A 23448-nucleotide genomic window follows, 5' to 3' on the forward strand; every position below is an offset into this window, starting at 1 on the left:
CCCAGGTGCCCCCTCCTGCTTTCTCTTCCTGCTTGTTCCAACACTACTCTCCCCTCGGTTGGTCCACAGGAAGAATGCCGTGTCCTCTGAATGGGGGCCAAGAGTGACAGGTGGTGGCAGTCAGAGTTGCATGGCCCCTGGTGTAAGAGATCCTCTCCCCCGTCCCCGCCTCCTCTGCCTGCACCCCTGCCTCCGCCTCTGCCCACCAGGCGCCGGCCTTACAACTGCCCAGGACGGCTCCCGGGCAGCCGCTGTGAGACAGACGGACACCAGGTTGCCCCTCTCCGCTCCAGGTGCCTCTGTCCCCTCCGCCGGCTAGCCCCCGCCTCCTCTCAGCCAGACAGGAGGAGGCATCCAGCAGCCCGACACACCTTTCTCTTCTTTCTGCAGCTGGAAAGACTCGAGTTAGACAAGCAGAAGCACACGCCTCCCTACCTCATGGCGACGGAAAACGGAGCAGTGGAGCTGGAAATCCCAAGCTCATCAACAGGTGCCAAGTGGGGGCCGGAGGTGGAGGGAGGAGCTTGGGAAGGGGTGTTTGAATCCAGAGCTGGGCCGGTGCTCTGGATTTGAAGTGGGAGTTCTGTGCCCAAGGCTTCTTTGTGTGGCACGTGGAGGACCCAAAAATCAGAATTATCTCTGGATAGGGTAGGACTGGGTCAAGGGCCCACGGGAAGCCTTCCCCAGAGAGACCGGGAGAATGTGAAGTCCCCGTGGATGAGGCCTGAACACTCAGAGCAAGGGTTGGGGCGTGGGCTCAAGGCCCACCAGGGGCCCAGAGCCCTGCACCCAGGGCCTCTGAGGCCCGGACAGCCCATATTGGGAGCCCACGGAATGGCCCCAGAAGTTCAGCGGGACAAGTGCTTGTAAACTGTGGCCTGGGTAGGAACCTGGGCCCAGAACCGGTCCCTGGCCAGCCTGGCTGGGGAAGGAAGGGTAGGAGGGTGGATCCTGACTGGTGTTTCACCTTCTTTGCAGACACAGCACCAAAGGCTGCAGCAGGTGAAGGACCCCCAGCTGCAGAGAAAGACCCTGGGCCCCCAGATCCACAGAAGGATCCTGGGCCCCCAGATCCAGAGAAGGATGCTGGTCCCCCAAACCCAGAGAAAGAACTTGAGTCCCCAGACCCAAAGAAAGAACCTGATCCCGACTCGACGAAAGATACTGAAGCCCCGGCCCCAGAGAAAGGGGACGGGGCCTCAGCCCAACCCTCAGCCAGCAGCCAGGGCCCTGAGGGAGAAGGAGGCCTGCAGGGAGAGCCTGCGGAGGGCTCGGCTGGGCAGCCGGCAGCCCTGCCCCAGGAGACAGCGACAGCCGAGGCCAGCGTCAAAAAGCCCGAGGCTGAGCAGGGGACCCCCGGCAGCCAGGACCCTGGAGAAGCCAAGGAGCAAAAGAAGGTAGCAGAGGGCCAAGCACCGAGCAAGAAGGGCTCACCCGCCTTTCTGCACAGCCCCAGCTGCCCCGCCGCCATCTCGAGGTGAACGGCCCTGCCTGGGAGCGGGGAGGGGTCTGCATTACTGTCTGTCTCGGGCACTCACCACGTGCAGTGCTGGCTTGGGCAGTTCCAATGTTCAGCTCCCTCTGTCCTAGGCATTGGCCTGACCGCCTGGTCTTCCTGCAGAGATCAGAACTCTGTGATAGTTCACAGAAGCCTGGAGTGTCAGGCAGCAGAGGACCTCAAAGACCCCTTCTCCAGGCATCTGGAGTCCAGAGTCCCCCTTACCCCATGGACTTGGATCTCACCAAGGGCAGGACTGAGATGTCAGGAGGAAAAGAAAACTCATCTTCTTAATACAGTTATTGGTATAATCTGAAAATATGACTAATAATCAGGCTGATAGATAATTACTAATACTCTTGAAGTGAAAAGTGAAGTGAAAGTGAAAGTCACTCAGTTGTGTCTGACTCTGCAGCCCCATGGACTATACAACCCATGGAATTCCCCAGGCCAGAACACTGGAGTGGGTAGCCTTTCCCTTCTCCATGGGATCTTTCCAACCCAGGGATTGAACCCTGGTCTCCTGCATTGCAGACAGATTCTTACCACCTGAGCCACAAGGGAAGCCCAAGAATACTGCAGTGGGTAGCCTTTCCCTTCTCCATGGGACCTTCCCAACCCAGGAATCGAACCGGGGTGTCCTGTACTGCAGACGGATTCTTTACCAACTGAGCTATCAGGGAAGCCCACTATACTCTTAGAACTATAATACAGCACCAGTCTCAAGGTGCAATTCGTTAGCTTTACCTGAATGCCAATGATATAAGTGAGGTTATTAATGATATATTTATTGTAAACCACAATAATAACACTTACCATACCAGTTTAAACTATGTGGTAATATAAATTAGTATCATTAATACATTATCAATTGTATCACCACAATTTTATGAATCAAGAGCTACATAACCTCCCTAATTGTCACTACCTAATGATTAACCAAATCAGCAATCCTATTAACAGTTGTTAATGATCTCTTAGTGCATTGATACTCAAAATAGCAACACAGACATGGGAATTCTCTGGTGGTCCAGTGGTTAGGGCTCTGCACTTCCACTGCAGGGGGCATGGGTTGGTTGTTGGTCGAGGAACTAAGATCCTGTATGTCGCATGGCATAGCTGGGAAGAAACAACCACCACCACCACAGACATTTACGGTGTTATTAAAATCCCCGGATTTTATATGAAGTGAATTTGGATTCATCATCCAACGTGTTTGGGTGGGGGCAAGGCTGTATCAGCTCTAGATTGCAGACTAGGTTTTGGGAGGCCTGCCGGGGTGGGGGGAGCTGTGGCTGCTGAAGGTGTCACCCATCTGTGTTCTCACATTTCAGCCTTGAGAAGCCACTGGCCGAGAAGCCCCTAGATGAGACGTTAGAGCTTATCTTTGAAGGGGTGCCTGTGACCCCTGGCCCCACAGAAACTGAGCCAGCCAAGGTAGCAGAAGGAGAGAAGAACCTCCCGGGAGGCAGCCAGAAGGAAGGAGAAGAGAAGGCTGCAGGCCACGCTGGCCAGGATGGGGTGCAAGGGGACACCTCGAGGGGGATCGAATTCCAGGCCGTTCCCTCGGAGAGATCGGAGGTGGGGCAGGCCCTCAGTCCCACAGCCAAGGAGGAGGACTGCTTCCAGATTTTGGGTAGGCCGGGGCTGCCCTGGAGCCCAGGGAGGAGGGAAGGGGCTCTCCGTGTCTCCCCCGTCTCCTCGCTTAGAGCACTAAACCCTTCTGAGCCACCTCACCCCGGGTGATTCATCAAAGTGTCATCCAACCCCAGGAAGTCTGAGTTCCTAGTCCCCTTCAAGAGATGGGGAAATGGGGACTCAGGAAAGGGAGCACCCCAAATCCACAGCTAGAGCAGGATATGAACCTGACTCTAGAGCTCTCTTGTTTACTTTCTTCTACATTGGCTAAAATGGAGTAAAAAAAAAAAAAAAATCAGACATGTTGGAGCACCACCAGTTCTCTGGACGGTGGGGTTTGAAGTTACTCTATAAAAGGGCTCAAATGCCCTTTTAAACTGCATCCTGGACGGGTAGGGAGGGTCATGGGAGCCACAGAGGGTTGTGAACTGAGGAGCACAGGTGTGTGTGTGGAGGGGGGAGGGAGGCGGTGACCAAGGAAGCTGGGCACATGAGATGGGCAGGACCGGAGTGGCCTCAAGTGCTGATGCTTTATTCAGCGAGCAGAAGGGTGCCATTGAGCATGAGCAAGCTTGGCCCGTAGGTGAATAGGGAAGGGGCCCGGGCAAGGGTGCAGCAGGCCTGGGGGGTGGGGTGAGATGGGGTCAGGAGAGCCCAGAGTGTCCTGACAACCCCCCTCCTCCAGGCCGAGGTGCCCTGGGAGACCTGCCAGTCTGCCTGGTGAGCGGCATAGTGCCACCCAGACAGGGTGGGAGGGCCTGGCGGCTGGGCGGCAGCCAGGAGCCCTGCCTCCTCCCCTTAGCAGCGGCACAGACCTCCAGGGCCCACTCAGCCCAGCAATCACATCCTCGAGGGACGGACCTGAACAACCTCCAAGGGCCGTCTGATTTATCACCAGCCGGCTTCCCCTGCGGCCTCTTGCTATTTATAAAGAGGTTTCCATTCCCGGTGACTCAGCCTGTCGGCGTCCAGGGCCTGCTGTTCCTCGTATTGTCACTAGGTGGCAGCAAGTCTCTACCAAATAGCTCCATCCCCGGCTCCTCCCCGCCCACCCCTGCCCCTGGGCCAGGGCCGGGGGATACCCATTCCACAGGTAGTGAGAGCTTGTGGTGTTATTAGAGGGGGTGGTAGGCAGGTCCTATCCTCGACTCCTTCAGACACAGTAACGCCTATCTGGCATGGCGCTCCACCATTATAGTTGAAAGTGAAAGTAGCTCAGTCCTGCCAAACCCAACTCTTTTCAACCCCGTGGACCGTAGCCCATCAGGCTCCTCAGTCCATGGAATTCTCCAGGCCAGAATACTGGAGTGCGTTGCCATTGCCTTCTCCAAGGGATCTTTCCGACCCAGAGATTGAACCCTGGTCTCCTGCATTGCAGACAGATTCTTTGAGCCACCAGGGAGCTCACAGTTAGGAACCCCCCACCCCACCCCCGCCCCGCCCTGCTCCGCCCTTTTTTTAAATGGAAATGAAAAACTTTGGGTTGGAGTCCTCATACCTTATAATGTGGGAGGGTCTGAGGAATCCAATCAGCCATCCCCACTGTTGTGCCTGGAGAAGCTGAGCCCCCCTCTGACAGAGGCAGAGGCCTCTCAAGGAGGGTGAGTGTTGGTGGCAGAGCTGACATTGGAAACTGGGCCCCGAGCCCCTAGCCCCTATCCTGGAGCCAACTGTCTCCCAGGTATCACTTGGTGAACGCCCCTGGATGGGGCCCAGGCCAGGCAGGAGGGCATGGTGTCAGGATGAGTCCTTAGCAGCCCCAGCACTGACCGAAATGGCTCTGCTCTGCTCCACAGATGACTGCCCACCGCCCCCAGCCCCCTTCCCCCACCGCATTGTGGAGCTGAGGCCCGGGAACATCAACAGTCAATTCAGTCTGAACTCCAAGGAGGCACTGGGCGGGTGAGAACTGGGGCCCCAAGCCCCTGGCCCATGGGCGGGAGAGCGTGAAGTCCCCAGGCCTTACATCTGCCCCATGGGAGGCCCAGACATTCCGATCAGATGTGAGCCGCAGGGTCACAACTGCTTCCATGTGGTCTCATGTGTTTGTGTGCAGGCTGTCACATGGCTGGTGTGTCAGTCACTCACACAAACACACCATTGGTCATTAGGTGTTTCCCATAGGAAGCACGTAATACTGTCCTGTCTGTCTCAGTTTGGAGTACCACACTGACCCCTTCAAGATGATCCTCTGTTTTGTTAGAAGTCCTGAAGTTCCCTCCCCCGGGGCCTGGTGCCCTCGCCTGCCTGTGAGGTGCCCATCAGGGGCTGTCCTTTGATGAGCCTACCTTTCCTGAGGCTGTGGTTTGTGCAGGTCAGCTGTGGTCTCTGCAGTAGAGCTCACGTTTGGGGAGGGTAGTGGAGCTGGCTGGGATTTCCGCATCTCACAGGGAACAGAGCACAGGCCCCCCACACTTGGCCTTGGCAACTCCCTTACTCTCAGCCTCTTCTCTCTCCAGCGGCAAGTTTGGAGCGGTCTGTACCTGCACAGAGAAGGCCACAGGCCTCAAGCTGGCCGCCAAGGTCATCAAGAAACAGACACCCAAAGACAAGGTAGTGCAGTCTGGCTGTGGGGAGGGTGAGGGGATCCTTGGAACGGGTGCCTCTCACCTCCCGCCACCCACACGTCTGCACCAGGAGCCGGGGGTGAGAAGCTTGGTGCTCCAAAGACATCACACAGATCAACAGATAGACAGGCGGACAGTCCTGCCATAGGGGCCTGATGCCCCTGACCATAAACTTCACCCCACAGTTGGTGAATTTATCTTGGGGACTTTCCCTTCAAGCCCTCTGGTTCAAGTCAGTAAGGGCTGATGAGCACAGGCTCTGGGCCAGATGCTGTGCTGTGCACTGGAGGTCCCCGAGGGAAGCCAGGTGGTCCCTGCCCCCCAAGAACAGCAAGGGAAACAGGCTTCAACACCAGTCCGGGCCTGGTTCAGAGCAGTGTTCATTCAAGGAGTGAATGAATGAATGAGGCATAGACTCATATGGAGTGAGGGAGTCGGGTATGTGAGGGGGTGATGGCAACCTAGCAGCCTGGCATGGTGAGAGCTATATAACTTAGGAAAGCTAAGGTGGGAGGGTAGGGAGAGGAGTTGTCACAGTGGAGTCTCCCAACTCACCCGCAGGTCAGCAAAGGGTCTCCTGAATGAAGGCTTTGAAGAAGGAGGAGCTGTTTTCCAATGGGAAAGGCAGGGGAGAGATTTTCAGACAGAGGGGACTGTGGATAGAAAGGCCTGAGGATCAGAAATGGCAGGTGGGAACCCTTGAGTCGAGATCAGGACCAGGGGAGCAGAGACAGCACATACAGAGGCCTGGAGCCCAGAAGGAGCAGGAGAAGCAGCTCCGGAGGAGTGCTGGGAAGTCAGAAAGATTTTCTTCGTGACTCTTTCTCTATTGCTTCCACTTAATGGGGCTTGGGTCCCAGGCCTCTATCATGGACCTGGCTCAGCGGAGATGCTCAAATGTGATGTGTAAATTAATTGGAGACAGCTATTGATTGGTTAATTATTGGGTACTTTTTCTGTGCTGTACACTGTGCCAAGTGCTAGGGAAATGGCATCAAACAAGTCCTAACATGCTAGAGAGACAACTAAAACCAAACTGCTAACAGACAACTAAAACCAAGCTGAAACATAAAAAGTGTGGTGTCCGGAGCTGAGACAGTGTTAAGAAGACAAGTAAAGCCAGGAAGGAACAGGGTGTGTGGAGCTGCTCAGATAGGATCAGGTGACCTTAGGCTTCTCTGAGGAAGTGGCGTGGAAGGTGAGATATTCCAAGGAATGGAATAATGGAAAATGGAACAGTTCAGGCAGTGATCCAGTGCTCTGGGGGAACAGATCTAGGGAGAGACCTGATCATTTGCCAATTTCCTTGGTGTAAATATTCCTACTGTGGTTGATTTCAAGCTACGATGTGACCACTGGCTGGCAGACTTTCTGAAAGTGACAAATAATGGCAGCTGAAACTAGGAAGGCAGTGATGGGGGAGCTGAGAAATGATTGGATTTGTAATCTACTTTGGAGGTGGAGTCAAAGGATTTACTGATTGGTTGGATGAGAGGGTGTGAGGAAGCAAGAAGAAGAGAGAAACCCTGGAAAGCTCCTAACTTTCTGTCCTGCACACTGGGGTTAAAAATGACGGCCTTCTGCTGATGGACATGCTGCGGGCAACTCAACTGCGGGGAAAGGGTGGTATCAAGGGTTTAATTTTGGGCATGAGAGATTTGAGATGCCTATTAGGCATCCAAGGGGGAGGGACTGGTGTCTGGAGTTCAAAGGAGCACTTAGGGGTGGAGATATGTATTTGGGAATCAGTCACATCTGGATGGAATTTCCAGTCATGGGACTTGAGAATGCCCTGGGAGAGAGTGTAGAGCAGGGAGGGCTGAGCGGGAAGGATGGGGCCCAGGATTCAGCCAGCAGGAGGCAAAGAACCAGCAAAGCAAAGGAAAGATGTCCCAGCAGAAATGATTGTGTGGTAAGGACACAGGCTGGAGGGTCGGGAGAGAGATGGGAGGCAAGGAGACCAGCGAGGAGGGGGAGGGCAGTGGTCCAGGCTAGGCCCACCCGAAGAGGATGGAGGGCAGGGAATCATGATGCTCAGATGGTATCCCTGATGCTCCTGGGCCCCAGGAAATGGTGTTGCTGGAGATTGAGGTTATGAACCAGCTGAACCACCGCAACCTGATCCAGCTTTATGCGGCCATCGAGACCCCGCATGAGATCGTCCTCTTCATGGAGTAGTGAGTGTCGGCGGCAGGGTGGGGGCCTGGTGTTGGGGGGGAGCAGAAGGCAGCAGGCCCAGAGGCAAGCCTGTAGAGGGGTCTGTGCACACAGCATCGAGGGCGGCGAGCTCTTCGAGAGGATTGTGGACGAGGACTACCAGCTGACTGAGGTGGACACCATGGTGTTTGTCAGGCAGATCTGCGATGGCATCCTTTTCATGCACAAGATGAGAGTTTTGCATCTGGACCTCAAGGTACTAGGGGTGGGCAGCCTCCTGGGAGGGGTCGGGGTGGCAACGGACCACCTGAGGTCACTGCTGCAGCCAACCATCCCTCCATCCCCCGTGACTCCTTCTCCTCCTCCATCCAGTCCTTCCAGCTGTAAGAGTCAAAACAGGGGGCACGTCAGAAAGCAAGAAAGACTTGGTCCCAGCCCTCTCCTAGTCTGGAGTTGTTGTAGTACTTGTTGAAAGGGTCTCTTGCCGTCCTGTGAGCCCCACATATAACACCAGCTGATCAGTGTTGCAGGAGCACCTGCCTCTGTGTAGGCCCCTGATGGGCACTGCTAATGTCTGTTCACTTATCCCACAAACATGTGTTGAGGGCCCACTAGATGCCAGGCAGTGTTGGTGGTGGAGACCCACTGGTGAACAAAATAGATAAAAACGCCTGCCCTCGTGGAGCTTACGTTCTAAAAGGGGAATCAGGAAGATGCATCAGTAAGTATAGTGTTGGGCTTCCCTGGTGGCTCAGCGGTAAAGAATCTGCCTGCCAAGCAGGAGACCCGGCTTCAATCCCTGGGTTAGGAAGATCCCCTGGAGAAGGGAATGGCAACCCACTCCAGTATTCTTGCCTGGAGAATCCCATGGACAGAGGAGCCTGGCAGGTTACAGGCCCTGGGGTCACAAAGAGTGGGACACGACTTAGCGACTAAAACAAGAGCAAAGTGCAGTATCGGTACAGCAGCATGCACGGGGCAGGCACTAACAGAAGTGTGTGCTGAGAGAACGTTTATGTTCTTCTTGCTCGATACCTTGCACATAGCGGGTGAGGGAAAGCAAATACTGGGTTGGCAAAAAAGTTTGGGTTTTTCCCTAAGATTTTATGAATCCCTCCAAGTCTGATCAGCTGGCCGTGGCCATGGTGTGGAGTGGGCAGGGGCCCCATGAGTGCCAGGTAGCCCCATCTTTATGGCAGGCGTTAATGTTTGTGGAATTAATGGGAAGGCTAGTGGAGAAGATGAAATCTGAACACTGAGGCGGGTGAACGCCCATCGGCAAAGTGGACAGTACTTTCATTCATTCATTTGGTAAATACATACTGAGCACCTGCTTCTGTGCCTCTGTGCACAGTGCACAGTGCTGGGCGTGGTTGTTGCCCTCTGGATGGTGAGGACATGACCCTATCCCCTGGAGCCTATGAGGTCAGTGGTAGAATCAGGCGTAATAACTCGATGAATAGATCGTTTTATTTTTTTGTTAAAATTTTTCTTAATTTTTATTTTTGACTGTGTCACTCAACCTGCAGGGTCTTGGATCCCCCACCAGGGATCAAAGCCACGCCCCCTGCAGTGGAAGCGCCGAGTCTTAACCATAGGACTGCCAGGGAAGTCACTAAGATCACTTTAAACCACTAAAAGCATTATGAAAAAGTGCATGAGTGTAACAGGGAGACATACAAGGTAGAACTGAAGAAGAAGGTAAAGGCCGGAGCATTCAAGGTCCGATACAGGAGATGCTCCTGGTGCTCTTGTGAACTAACCCCTCCGCTGTGCTTACTAGTGGTCAGAGGCACTCAAGGCGTGTCTAGAGTGTGCGACAGCCCTTTGGGTCAGGTGTGCTGTTATCATTGCCACTAACAAGTGAGGGAGCGAGGAGGGTAAGGGAATGGGTTTCAAAGGGGCCAGTCTGACAGCAGGGAATTTAGGAGGTGGTCATAAGCCAGGAGAGATGATGGGGCTGGAACCCGTAGCAGTGGGGGAGGAATGGGAAGTGGTCAGATGATGGACACATTCTGAAAATAGAGTCAGCCGGATTTCTGATGGTTTGGATGTGGGAGGGCAGAAGGAATGCAAAGAGTACAGGTGCCTCCCGAGTTTCTGGGCAGAACTCAAGCCTGCGTGATGGCACTGGAGGCTGCCCTTCTCCGGTAAAAGCCATTTTCCTTGGGGTAGAGCAGGGTCCCTGATTAAAATGCAGTGTCCTGGGGAGAAGTTTGACTTAAATCTCTGTGTCCTAAATGTGATTTTTTTTTTCAGGATAGCAATAAGTTTTTCATCAGTAAAGGGTTTCATGGTCGAGTAGGCTAGGTGAACCGCAGCCTGAAGCCCCTTCCCGGGGTCCCAGCTGCAGGGCTTTTCAGGAAGTCCCCTGTCCTCGTCCTCCAAAAGGAGATCTGGATCTGTCCGGTTTCCCCTGCCAATTGTGTCCTTGGAGCCTTTTTTTTTTAAATGATATTTTTTCTCTTTTTTTAAATTTTCTTTTGGCTGTGCTGGGTCTTCACTGCTGTGTTTGGGCTTTCTCTAGTTGCGGTGATCCGGGGTCACTGTCTAGTTACGGTGTGAGGGCTTCTCATTGCGGTGGCTTCTCTTGTGGAACCAGCCTCTAGGCGCATGGGTTTTAGTAGTTGTGGCTCATGGGCTCCAGAACATGGGCTCATTGATTGAGACACATGGGCTCAGTTGCTCCAAGGCGCGTGGGATCTTCCAGGACTAGAGGTCCTTGCATTGCAAGGACCACTGGACCACTGGACCACCAGGGAAGCCCTCCTTGGGGCCTTTGCATCCTTCCCGTGTTTCAGTGGAGCACTGTTGGGCTGTTGAAGTCACTAGCATCCTGCTCTGAGCGCAGCAGTGTGAAAGGACCTTCAGAAAGCCTCCTGTTTGGGGCCTCAGATCAGATACCGCAAAGCCCAGATGAAGAACAGAACCCTGTTCTTCAGAACCCAGCTGGGTCAGGAGGTGGAGGCCCTGGGGGAACTGGAAGACTCCCGCCCATCTCAGCGGTCAGCACCAAGTCCCTCCAAGCCGTGTGTGGCCATATGGCCAGGGCTTACGGTGTTCCAGGTGGTGCTGAAAATCAGGGTTCTTGTGCAAAACCTGCCTTTTAGCCATCATTAACGACTTACAACGTTTCTGCCCCACAACCTCGGATGAGTCCTATGTCCTTGTGTTACATGAGGAGGAGATGGAGGCCCAGCACAGGAGGGGTTAGCCCTTCAGTGATCTCACATGCTCACCCGTGCTTGGCGTGCCGGATTCCAGGAGTCTTGGCTGAACACCTACTGGGTGCTTTGTTAGACGTTGAGGGTGGGGAGCAGGGACGCCTAGAGAAGAGCCCCTCTCGGGCCTCCAGATCCCCCTCTGTGTCTGGAACAGGTAGATCTGAGAGTCTCTGATGGGGGGCTATCCACTCTGGCAGCCTGGGCCTCTGGTCCAGGGAGCCTGGGCCTTGGATGGACTGGGATGGGGAGGGAGGGTGAGCTGGGTCAGAGGTCAGTCCAGGCCACCCCCTTCTCCTCAGCCAGAGAACATCCTGTGCGTCAACACCACGGGCCATTTGGTGAAGATCATTGACTTCGGCCTGGCACGGAGGTACCACCTTGGGAGGGCGGGGTGGGTGGGGCTAGGGGAAAGTGGGAAGGTGTCTGGGAATGGGCTGGGAGTTGTGCTCTGAGCTCTTGGCCTGACCTCCAGGTATAACCCCAACGAGAAGCTGAAGGTGAATTTTGGGACCCCAGAGTTCCTATCCCCTGAGGTGGTGAATTATGACCAAATCTCCGATAAGACAGACATGTGGAGCCTGGGGGTCATCACCTATATGCTGTGAGTGTTGATGGGGTTGGGGCACATGGGTGGGCAGCTGAGGCCAAGATCACTTCCACCTCCCCACTCCCTCAGTTGAGGTTTACTGGGCATTGGGGGTGCACTCATCATTCCTCTTCTTCACGGTAACCCTGGGAAGCTGGGATGATTATGGCCATTTTACAGATGAGAAGAGTGAGGCTCAGAGAGGGGAAGTGACTTGCCCAAGGTCACCCACCCAGATTCAAACCCAGGTCTGTCCCACTTGAGAGGCTGGGGGTCTTTTCAGCTCACGGTGCTGCTTCTCAGGATCCGTTGCATCCCCGACCCAATCTCACCTCCCTGCCTCCTACCATCGCCTCCTTCCAGCCTGAGTGGTCTCTCCCCCTTCCTGGGAGACGATGACACAGAGACCCTGAATAACGTTCTATCAAGCAACTGGTACTTTGACGAGGAAACCTTTGAGGCCGTGTCAGACGAGGCCAAAGACTTCGTCTCCAACCTCATCGTCAAGGACCAGCGGTGAGGCTCACCCCCCAGGACATGAACCCCATGTGTGCAAAGTCCAGTGCGTGTGTGTGCCGGGTGGGAACTGGGCTGGGAGGCCGGCTCCCAGGCCTGCCGCCTCCTCTCACCACGCCACCCCCTCTCCACAGGGCCCGGATGAGCGCTGCCCAGTGCCTCGCCCACCCCTGGCTCAACAACCTGGCAGAGAAGGCCAAGCGCTGTAACCGCCGCCTCAAGTCCCAGATCTTGCTTAAGAAATACCTCATGAAGAGGCGCTGGAAGGTACCGCTGGACTGAGGCGGGGAGGAGAGAGGGATATGGGGTGGGAAGGGCACTGGCCCCACTGGCCCCGTCTTGGCCGGTTCGGTCTGGAAAACAGAACTGGCTTTTCTCTCTTTGTCCTGGGCTGGCTCCTGCCCTGGGTGGTGGCCCTCCACTCACCCCCTCCACCCTGGGGAGGGGCATCCTTTTATGGCCTGGGCTCAGGAAAAGGTCTCTGATCCCCATGTCAGGCTTCTTCCCTTCATTTCATAAATACTTCTTGACCATCTACCACCTCCGGGCATTGGGGACACAGCAATGGATTTCAGTCTTCGTGAACTTACTTTTGGTAGAGGATGGGGAGTTATTAAAAGGAATTAAGGAAGGGCTCTGTTGGCTCAGACGAAGAATCTGCCTGCAATGCAGACAACCCAGGTTCGATCCCTGAAGATCCCCTGGAGAAGGGAATGGCAACCCACTCCAGTAATCTTGCCTGGAGAATTCCATGGACAGAGGAGCCTGGTGGGCTACAGTCCTTGGGGTCACAAAGAGTCGGACATGACTGAGCGACTAACACTTACACTTATTAGGAAAAAATAAGAATGGTCAGAAAAAAAAAAAAAGAATGGTCAGGAGTGCTGGGGAGAGGCTGTGCTTCTACATAGGGTGGCCAGGGAGGGCACACTGAGAAGGAGCCTGTGAACAAAAACCTGAGGAGATGAGGGCTGAGTCAGGCTGGAATGGAGGGGGAGTGGCCCCAGGCAGTGGGAGCAGCGCGCGCAAAGGCCCTGAGGCAGGAGCACGGTTGTGGAGTGTGAGGAACAGGTAGGAGGCCAGTCCTCTGAGTGGAATAAACAAGCGGCAGGAGAGGTGTCCGAGAGGATGGGGAGGCAGGGCGTGGAGAGACTCAGCCACGGTGAGGGGCTTTTTCTTGGAATGAAATAGGAACCAGACTGCTTCCCAGGTGGGTAGCGCTAGTGGGAAAGAACCTGCCGGCCAACGCAGGAGACATAAGAGATGCGGGTTCCATCCCTGGGTCGGGAAGATCCCCTGGAGGAGGGCATGGAAACCCACTCCAGTATTCTTGCTCGGAGAATTCCACGGACAGAGGAGCCTGGCGGGCTACAGCCCCTGGGGTCACGGTGACACGACTGAGCGACTTAGCATGCACACACAGACCGCCACGAGGGGAGCGGTACTCAGGTTTGCTGACGGGTCTGTTGAGTGAGGCAGGGCGTCCTGGAGGCTGTGGTGTCATGGCGCCTCCTGTGGCCATTTTGGGCACTGCAGCCTCCCTGGCCAGGGTCCCTCCTGGGACGAAGGGGACCTTAGGAGACTCACAGCCTGTCCTAGCGCTTCCCCCCTGCCCCGCTGCTGACCGGGACCCCTCTCCCTCATCCCTCAGAAAAACTTCATTGCTGTCAGCGCTGCCAACCGCTTCAAGAAGATCAGCAGCTCGGGGGCACTCATGGCTCTGGGGGTCTGAGCCCCGGGGAGCAGCTGAGGCCTGGACGCAGCCGCGCAGTGGCCAGGGCTGAGGCCACACAGCCCAGAAGGCGGAGCAGACGGGCCAGATAGCCGGGCCAGGCTGGCCAGGACGAGGCTGCGCCAGGCTGGGAGGCTCGGGGCTCCCACGCCCCCACGCGGTGACTGCTTCCCCGACATGAGCCGCCTCAGATGTGGCCTGACTCCATCCTGCTAGCGCCTCCCCAGACAGGGCTCTGGCCCCCAGCACAGCCCGGACGCCAGGGGCCCTGTTGTTCCCGCCTGGCTCCCCTTCTTGAAACTGCTGCTCTGGTGACCCCTGCTTGACCTCACCTGGGGCATCCCTGGCCTGGGCTTGTTCCTAGCTAGAGTGGGAGGGCTGGGGGTCCTGGTATGTGGGGCTTCTGCAGTTGTGGGTGGGAGGCCTCGGTGGGGCAGGACGGCAGACAGCCGGTTTCTAAGGCGCAGCTGCCCCGGGGAGACAGAGCAGGCTTTGTGAAGGAGGGCCTCCGTGTCCCCACCCGCACGTCTCCCCACTCCCAACAGATAAGGCTTAGCACACACCATCTGGTGCAGGGCCCGGCTCCCGCCCACCTTCCTTGCGACCACCAACATACAGGAACTCTGTGTGAGAGAGAAGACGCCCAGCCCAGGCCTGGGTGGAGGGGGAGGGGAGAGGCCTGGAAGACAGGGGAGACCACCCCCGAGCTTGCCTGAAGGCCAAGCCAGCCTAACCCAGCCACTCCGGCCCCCATTCCAGGGGTCACCCACGGCCTCAGAGGATGGTGTCGGCAGGCCCAGAGGAGTGGGAAGGCTGTCGGGCAGCCCCCAACCTGCTCTCAGCTTGTGCCATGTAAATAAATGTACAGGTTGGAAGTGGCCCCCTCCCTCTATGTGTGTGCACCTGGGTGAAGTCACAGCTGGCCACCGTTCACGGAATGCTGCCATGGGCCAGTCACTTCAGCAGCACTACGAGTATGGTGTGATGCTTACTGATGCAGCCTCAGGAGCCAGACTACCCAGTGCTTGATCTGGGCAAGGGGCTGCCCGCTTGGTACCTTAGTGTGCTCATCTGTGAGAGGCCATAGCACCAGCCAACATTTATACAGGACTACTGTGTGTCTGGGCTTCCCAGGTAGCTCAGCTGGTAAAGAATCCACCTGCAATGCAGGAGACCCCGATTTGATTCCTGGGTCAGGAAGATCCCCTGGAGAAGGGATAGGCTACCCACTCCAGTATTCTTGGGCTTCCCTGGTGGCTCAGACAGCAAAGAATCGGCGTGTAATGCGGGAGACCTGGATTCGATCCCTGGGTCAGGAAGATCCTCCTGGAGGAGGGCATGGCAACCCACTCCAATATTCTTGCCTGGAGAATCCCCATGGACAGAGGAGCCTGGTGGGCTACAGTCCGTGGGGTCACAAAGAGTTGGATGTGACTAAGCACAGCACAGCACTGTGTGTCTGGCTCTATTTAAGGGCTTGTATGTCTGTTAACTCATTTATGAGGTTACGAGGTACGTATTATTCATATTATACAGAGGGGGGATACTGAGGCTTAGAGAGAAGAAGGAACTTGAAGGCTTTTCAACAAGTCAGAAGCTGGGGCTTGAAATGGACTATTCCACCTCCCACAGCAAGGCTCTGCCCACAAGTCCTCCCTGCTTCTCACCAGAACAAGGTATAGGCAGATAGCAGAATCTCCAAGTGGAGCCAGGAGTTCGGGCCTGCAGTGATGGCCGTCCCCTGGGAGGCCTAGGGAGCGAGCTGTTCTCCAAGCTCACCCACGGGCGTCAGCCCTCCTCATCCCAAGCCTCTGCTGGAGGGAGCAGCCTAGACGGCAAGAGAGCTTAATGCTAATAGGGTACAGCTTTTCTGGCTGTGAGGACACTTGAGTAAATTGAGGCCTAAGCGGGGCTTCAGCAGGAATGGCAATAACAGCAGCTCCTATGCACTGAGCTCCGAGAGGGGCATGGCCCAGACCCAGCTCTGCGTGTTCCGTGACTCTGGTCCCAGCGACCCTGCATGGTGGGCAGCTGTATTATGTTCATTTCTCTTGATGGAGCAGCCAAGCCTCAGGGAGGCAATGCCAGTTGCTCAGGGTCACACGGCTAGCCCATGGCAGAGCCAGGGTTTGTACCCAGACAGTCTGGGACCAGAGCCCCCACTCTGAACCACTGCACTATCTGCCTCTGCGAAATCTTGGATGGAGACCTTGACCGCTCAGCCTTCCAGCCCCTGCTTCCATGAACGCTGGCCAGGAGGGCAAGGCCAGGTCTTCACCCGACCCTGCCCTGTTCCAGCAGATGGGTGTGGAGTTCCCCTGCCGCAGGTGCCACGTGGGACAGGATCGGGGGGCTCTGGGCTCTGAGCCTGCTGGGCTTGCACTCAGGGCTCGGGGGGGCACCTGGGGGAGCCTGGCTTAGGCTCTTGGTGGGAGATGTGTAATGGGCAGGGACCCTAGGGCTGTGGATCCCTTGCCTGCCTGTCTGCCCGCCACCTGCTAGCTGGGCCAGGCCTGTGGTTTCCTCCGCGTTCTCTCAGCCGTGCTGGCCCCCACCCAGGCTGAGCCTCGGCCACACAGCATGATGATGAGGAATGAGTCACCGCCATAGTGGAGGGGTAAGGAAATGAGGTCCAGCCAGCACCGAGATCCAGGGCTGGGATCCAGCTGGGGAAACCAAGGCCAAAATAGCAGGCTGCTCAGCAGGGACAGGAGAAGCTAGGACTAGAACCCAGGACCCCAACTCCCAGCACAGGCCTCATTTCCCCCTCTATGAAACAAAGGACAAAGGACAAAGTTTCAGAGGACAGCCTCAGCACCACTGTCCTCTGCCACCCCAAGGGCCATGGTGACAATCAAGAGATGGGACAGGGGGGCTCAGTCACCATATTTCACAGGTGAGGAAACAGGTTCAGAGAAACTGATCTGTCTGAGGCCACACAGCGAATGAATGTGTCCTGAGAAGGAATCCCACCCAGAGCCGTGGAACATGGCTGATCACTGCCTCTCCTGTCTCTATTCCCTCCAGGGAGCACGCCTTACAAAGCTCTTTCTGATTCATCGGGTGCCTCCTTTAGGTTTCCCCTGGTCCCTGGAGGTAAAGGATATGGACTCGACAATATGGAAACAATGAAGGGGGGCGGTTCAGAGAGCTTTTGCTCCCCCAGGGCCACGGAGCACACCCAGGAGAAGGCTGGGGTGGCAGTCCTTGGTGTGGGACTGAATCTCTGCCCGTCTGAGGCTGGGATCCAGCCCCGTGGCCTTCACTAGCGCTCCATCCCCAGCAGCCTCAGAGCTGCCCTAATGGAGGGAGTGGAGCCAGAGCCAGACCCAAAGCTCGGGGCTGGGGCTGGGGTTCTGCAAGTCCCGGCAGCAGACCCTGCCCCTTGCTTGGCGTGCCCTGCCCATCCCACTGCCTGTGCTGTGGGCTCCCCCTGCACAGTGCCCATCATGATGCTGATGCTATAATCTTCTCTGCAAGGAGCTCTGTTGCCCCATGGGGCCAGGGCCACCAGTTGCTCCTGCACACCATCGTAGGCAAACCCCTCCCCCTACCGTGGACTCTGAAGGGTTAACACCCTCAACAGGACAGCTCCTCCCGACTGGTCCCAGCTCTCTGGTCCCAGAGAGCGGAGCGGAGAGCAGCGTTCTCCAAGACTATTTCCTGCCTCTGGGCCTTGGCCAGGCCCACAGTGACCACCCCCATGGGTCTGAGGCCACATCTGGTTTGGATTACTCCAGGGCTGGTGACGCTGCCTTTTCCTGTCGGCATCCAGTGGCCTTGAATTCCACCAGCCACCTTGGACCCAGCAGGGCAGCTGTGGGAAAAGATTCAGCCAGTGACAGGGTTGCCCAAAGGGTGTGGAGCGGCCAGGGCTGTCCTAAGGGATGTGCCCACCTGGACCAAGCATCCATTCGTGCAGCTGCCCCCGCACCTGTTCCTTCCTTCACTCTAATGGGTGTTATTTACTGAGCACCAGGCACCATACCAAGTGATTCCCACGTGTGCAGTCACTTCATCCCACCCCGTGAGTGTGTATTCACTTCATCCCACCCTGTGAGTGTGTATTTCAGCAGTTCAAGGATGAGGAAACTGAGGCACAAGGAGCTGACGGACAAGTGCATGGGTTCCCAGCCAGTACATAGTAGGGTGAGGATGCACAGCAGGTGGCCTGACTTCAGACACATCCTATCGCTTCACTGCTATTTCTTGAGACCCTTTTCTGGGCCTGGCCTTAAGCCAGAGCCTGGAGAAGAATTAGTCATGGCCTTGGTCTTTGGGGAGTTCACAGTCTCTGGAACCTGTGGGGTGGGAGGTTGGGGATTGTAGTGAAGCTAGAAGGGCGTGGAAGAAGACACTTGCTTCCAATCTCTCCTCTCCAGTGGGAGTGACAGCCAAGCTGAGAGCAAACACGGAGCAGGCCTTTTCCAGACAGAGTGAGGCGGGTTGTTCCGGGCAGCTCCAAAGACTTGGAACTGAGAACAAGCTAGTCTTGAAGCATCCCAAGGGGCTTTTGCAGACGAGGAAGCAAGAAATAAGTCTGGAGAAGTTAGCAGGAGCCTCAAATGCCAGGCTGAACCCCAGCCATAGGGAACCATGGAAGGGTTTCAAATGAAAGAGGGACAAGATCAGATCTGTGATTTAGAAGGATCGCTGCAGTCCGGGACATCACTGAGTGGGAGAGAGAGACTGGAGGCAGGGAAAGGCCAGAGGAAGGTTGGGGTATGACTGCTTGAGGGGGCTGTAAGGACTGTGGGGATAGGAAGAGGGAGCTGCAGACAGGCAGAATGGGGTTCACGTGGACCTGTGCACCCTCTCTGAGCCTCAGTTTCCTGTCTGTAAAATGGGATGATAGTACCTGCCTCCCAGGGTCAAAGCAAAAGTGACCTGAGATGTACAGATCAAGCACCTGGCCAGGCTGCTGAGTTGACGTGTGTTCCACAACGCTCTCCAGTCCCTACTCTGTTCTGGACACTATTCCAGGTGTAGAGGACAAGCAACCAATAGACAAAAACTCCTGGCCTCATGGAACTTCCTTCTTGGGGGATAGACACTGGGCAGCAATAACGAACTTAAAATGAGTTGGTGGGGTGGATGGGGGACGTGGTGGTCAGGGAGTGAGTCCTGTGGGTGTTCGTGGAAGACTGGGCCAGGCAGAAGGACGAGCAAGTGCAAAGCCTGTTTGGAGTGAGGGTGGGAGAGAGTGCAAGAGGAACCAAAGCCAGATCATACAGGCCTTTGAGAGCTTGGCCTCTGGGTCTGACCAGGAGCCCCTGGAGGATTCTCTGAGATTTAATCCACGGCAAATGGACTTATCCATATATCCCCTCAGCACACGTTTATTGAGGGCCTGTTACATGCCAGTCAGTGGAGAAGTGGATAAAGTGGATAAAGCAGACCCAACCCCTGGCCCCAGAGGCTTATGACACTAAGGCAGAGATGTAGGAAAGAGTGCACAAAGAGATGCATAATTCCACATTACAATAGGCGCCAGGTGGAGGAAACACATGGGATGCAGAGATGGGGGGAAAAAATCTAGAGACATCCATTCAAATCAAGCGGTGAGGGGAGCCTTCTCCCAGGAAGTGATATTCAATTTGGGCTCTGGCTGCTAAGAAGTCAGCCATGGGGAGTGAGCTCTTCAGGCGGAGGGAACAGCGAGTGCAAAGGCTTAGAGGAGTCAGCTGCCTTAACTCGCTCGGGACAGTCAGCCTCCTCTTGGTCTCCCAGAGAGATCAGGGCACCCTGAGGACTGTGGTCTGGAGGAGGCAGCCTTTCCGGGGGTCAAAGGCAGGGTTCTGGCTTTGGGAACTTTGACTGTGGGACTAAATGAGCCTCTGGTCTGTTTTTAGCCCAGAACCACTTCCTTTAGCCCCACCAGCTACCTCCCTGAGTCACCACCCAGTTACCAGCAGGGTGGGAACGGGGGATTCGGCACCTCAGGGTCTGGACCTTCAGGGACAGTCTTGCCAGAGAAAGGGGCGGAGAGGCCTGGGCCGAGGGTACAGGGCCCTTCGGCGGGGCTCTTTCGTGTTCTGCTAGTTGACGGGCCATGTAATGTGAGTTTCAGGTGTCCAGTTTCATTCATGTTGACTGAATTGTACGCATATTGTGCAAGATGAGATTTTCCCATATACAAGTCCTTGAGAATTGAAATCTTGCTCCATTTTACAGATGAAGAAACTAGTACTCAGAGAGGTGACTCTACTTACTTGTTCAAGGTCACACAGCAAGGAAGTGAAGACGCCAGGAACTGACTCCAAAGCTTCATCTTGTAACAATCTCTCCTCTCCCTACACCTCCCCCCCCCCACCTCCACAGGAGCTAGAGCCTCCCCTGGGGGGTAAACCAGGTTAAGAAGACAAGCCCCAGAACCCACGTATTTATTTTGCTTAAACACATACAATGCTGTTTCCATGGGCCAGACCCTGTTCAAAGCACTTTGCAAATATTAATTTATGTAATCCTAGCAAGAATCCCATGGAGGTTGGCACTGTTAGTAAATCCACATTTTTCAGATGAGGGAAACCCAGAGAGGGGAAGCAACTTGCTCAAGATCACACAGCTGGGAAAGGAAAACTGGGACCTGAAGCCAGACAGCTGGGGTCCAGAGCCCTTGCTCTTAGCTGCCATGCCTACTGCCTCTGGCAGCCTGGCCTCTTAGGAGTGATGGGAGGGGATGTTTTGGCTGGGGCTTGGATTCTTGGGTTTGTACACTCCCAGTAGGCGGACATGCCAGGCTAGCCGACACAGCCTCCCCCGTCCTCCTCATCACTGTGGTGGCCCCAGAGGGCCCACGCTCTAAGGGAGAGGGTCTCCCCACCCTGGCCCAGGCGCTGTCTGGGGTGTGGGAAGGAGCCTGGAACTCTGGGCAGTGGAATGCTGTAAACCAGGGAAGGAAGCGGGTGGGTGGAGAGGCGAGGGGGAGATAAGATGTGGAGGGTGGAGAAGCAGCTGAGGAAGGCCCAGCCCTGTGGGTGGGGGCAGCCTCCCTGGAGGCAGAGAGAGCAGAGACCAAAGGACCAGCAGGTGAAGAACTTCCTGACAGCCCTTCAGAGCTGCCAAACTTGGGTGGGAAGAGGCCAGCTCTGAAGTCACCCCACGTGATACGCACTGCCTGGTGTGGAGGGGATTCAGAAATGGGGCGGGAGACGCCCTTTCAGCTCTGATAGTCCAAGAATCTGAGTCTGGAATATTCTGAAGTACCACTGGTTCTACCGTTTTAGATTTGATTTAGCCTGACTCTACAAGGCCACTCAGCACCCTTTTGCACTCTGACCTGCTGAGGAGAAGAAGTGGAGGTTGGGAGCCCCTCCTGGACACAGACCAGCCTCCAGTGTGGAGAATCAGGAGAGGCTCCTGTCCCCCTAAGAGCTATACAGTTAAGGCAGCAGAGGGGTACTCCTGCCCTGCTGTGTGGCCTTGGGCACATCACTTACCTTCTCTGGCCTTGGTCTCTCCATCTGTGCTGAGGTTCTTTCTCTGGGTCGGCCCAGCTTAGGCATTCCAAGTCTCTGCCGAGCATGGTCCTTCCCGTCAGGTGGGGGTGGCTAGACAGGAGCCAGAGGGTGTCTGTTGGTCACGGAAAGTATGTGAGGGCAGGAGGCCCAGTGGGTGGGGTCCCCGGGCTGGGCAGCAGGCAGGCAGAGGGTAACGCGAGACCATGGTGTCTGGTCTTCCTGGTCCAGCGCCTCTGGGAGGGCATCCCTTCCAGTTTGTCCCCCAGGTCAGCCCCACCCTGGGATTTGGGTTCAAAGAGTCAGGCTGTGCCTTGCTGACTGCAACCCCCTCACCGGGCAAGAGGAATGAAATCAGGGCCCAGAGAGATGGGCACCGGTCCAGGCTCACATGGCAAGTCCAAGGCAGGCTCTGAGCCCAGGGTCCTGCTTAGGCACTGGGGCTGAGGGGCCCATCTTCACTTCTGGACTCTTTGAGGGGACCTGAGAGGGACATGGAGGGGACTTGCCCAGCTCTGGGTGTGGCTGACCCCTTTGCCTGTTCCCCTACCACAAATTGGGGGCAGGGGTGCAGTTTCTTCTCCCCAAGCCCCCACCCCAGTTAGATGCTAAACCTCCTCCAGGGGTGGGTGGAGCAGGATGCCGAGGCTTGGGCTCTCCTCCCATTGGGCCGGCCTCCCCATCCTCCTACTAGCTCCAGGACACAGGCTGGGAAGGGACTGGGGTCACCAGGTCTCCACAGGAATGCACCACAGGGAACAGCGCCCGGCAGCGGCCTCTTTCTCTGATCCAGCTGAGATAGGACCCCCGCGCCCTGAATCTGTCCCTGTCTCTGAGTATCTCTCTGTCTCCTCTCTCTCACACATACACCCTGAGTCATACTGACCCACACAGGCACACCCCGCGGTGTGAACCTCTTCTCGCCCTGCCCTGCACTCGTGGGGCTCCATCCTGTCCCCTTTCAGCCACAAGGCCGCCCGAACGGGACAGGACGTCCCCCTGCTGCTCCATGGGTTCCAGGCTGGGGCCCAGCACACATGGTGGGGAGGGTCCTCATACTGGCCAGGCATTTTTCCACCCCCTTGTGGCCCCACAGAGCCCCCTACCCTGCAGGTCCCCCCTCCACCCCAGCTCTGGAGTCTGTGGGAACCAGACAGCCGGGGCCGTCCAGCCGGGCTCGCTTCCTCCCAGGCCTCAGGGGACTGGCCGAGGGAGGAGGGAGCCACAGAGACTGAAGCCAGCGTGGCCGCCTGCCCGAGAGGGGGGTTTCTGGAGGGAACTGGGCTGCCTGCCTGATGAAGGGGTCTCTAGCCTCTTGGGTATCATTTTGTGGGACCCAAGAGCCTCCAGCAAAGAATCCTTGGCTCCTGTCTTCTCTCCCTACACCCATGATCCAGACGGGGGACTGAGGTCCCGGAAGAAAGGCATCTGCTTCAGCAAGCCTGGTGTTGGAGGGTGTGGGAACAGAGGTTTCAGGTCCTTAAGTCTGTTCCTCTGATGGGGGACATGAATATACCCACTTCTCCTGCTTCCACCCAAGGGGGCAGCTGAAGAAGGTCAAAGGTCAGGGCTCAGTCTTTTCTGAGCTGTACCCTGGATAGCCACCCCCTCCCACCAAGAGGGAAATATTTTCTTAAAGAGACACCAGGAGATTTCAGAGAGCTGTTGGCTCAGGGAGGTCTCCCAGTCACATGGGAAATCCAGACAAGGGAAGTGTGCCTGCCTTTTGAGCCTTGGGCTCCCTGTCTGTGTTAGGGGTGAGGGGTGGCTTTTTAGACCTGGCACGCCAGGCTTCAAAAAATGCCCCCCTCCCCCTGAGGGGGGTCACCCTATGTGCCACCCTGCAGCCTCACTCAAACTACAAGTTAGGATTGGTTGTGGGGGGGCGGGGCAGGTAGAACCACACAGACCTGGTTTGGATTTCTTCTCTGCCACTCATTTTCCATTTGGAGCCAGAGCTAGTGAGCCCCGAATTCTTTAAGCCTCAAGTTTCCACCACTGTAAAATGGGGATAACATTCTGTACCACACAGATATATATATATATATATATATATATATATATGAGAAGATA

The 23448-nt window shown here is 56.0% G+C and overlaps 1 protein-coding gene across 2 annotated transcripts; it reads left to right on the top strand.

Annotated features, from left to right (window-relative positions):
• The first annotated feature begins 154 nt into the window (after nt 1-154).
• On the top strand, nt 155-14797 carry MYLK2 (myosin light chain kinase 2). 2 transcript variants are annotated; one of them, XM_019972227.2, is made up of 13 exons: nt 155-293; nt 391-490; nt 979-1477; nt 2833-3134; nt 4933-5038; nt 5596-5689; nt 7771-7880; nt 7975-8116; nt 11384-11454; nt 11557-11685; nt 12034-12186; nt 12321-12453; nt 13838-14797. In XM_019972227.2, exons 2-13 carry the CDS (start codon nt 439-441, stop codon nt 13916-13918), a joined length of 1872 nt encoding a protein of 623 aa, XP_019827786.1. In that variant the 5' UTR covers nt 155-293; nt 391-438; the 3' UTR covers nt 13919-14797. The 2 variants fall into 2 exon arrangements, with proteins under 2 accessions (XP_019827786.1, XP_019827785.1); XM_019972226.2 differs by having other exon boundaries at nt 165-490.
• Nucleotides 14798-23448: the final 8651 nt, after the last annotated feature.

The sequence above is a fragment of the Bos indicus genome, chromosome 13 (genome assembly GCF_029378745.1).
Source record: "Bos indicus isolate NIAB-ARS_2022 breed Sahiwal x Tharparkar chromosome 13, NIAB-ARS_B.indTharparkar_mat_pri_1.0, whole genome shotgun sequence".
NCBI lineage: Eukaryota > Metazoa > Chordata > Mammalia > Artiodactyla > Bovidae > Bos > Bos indicus.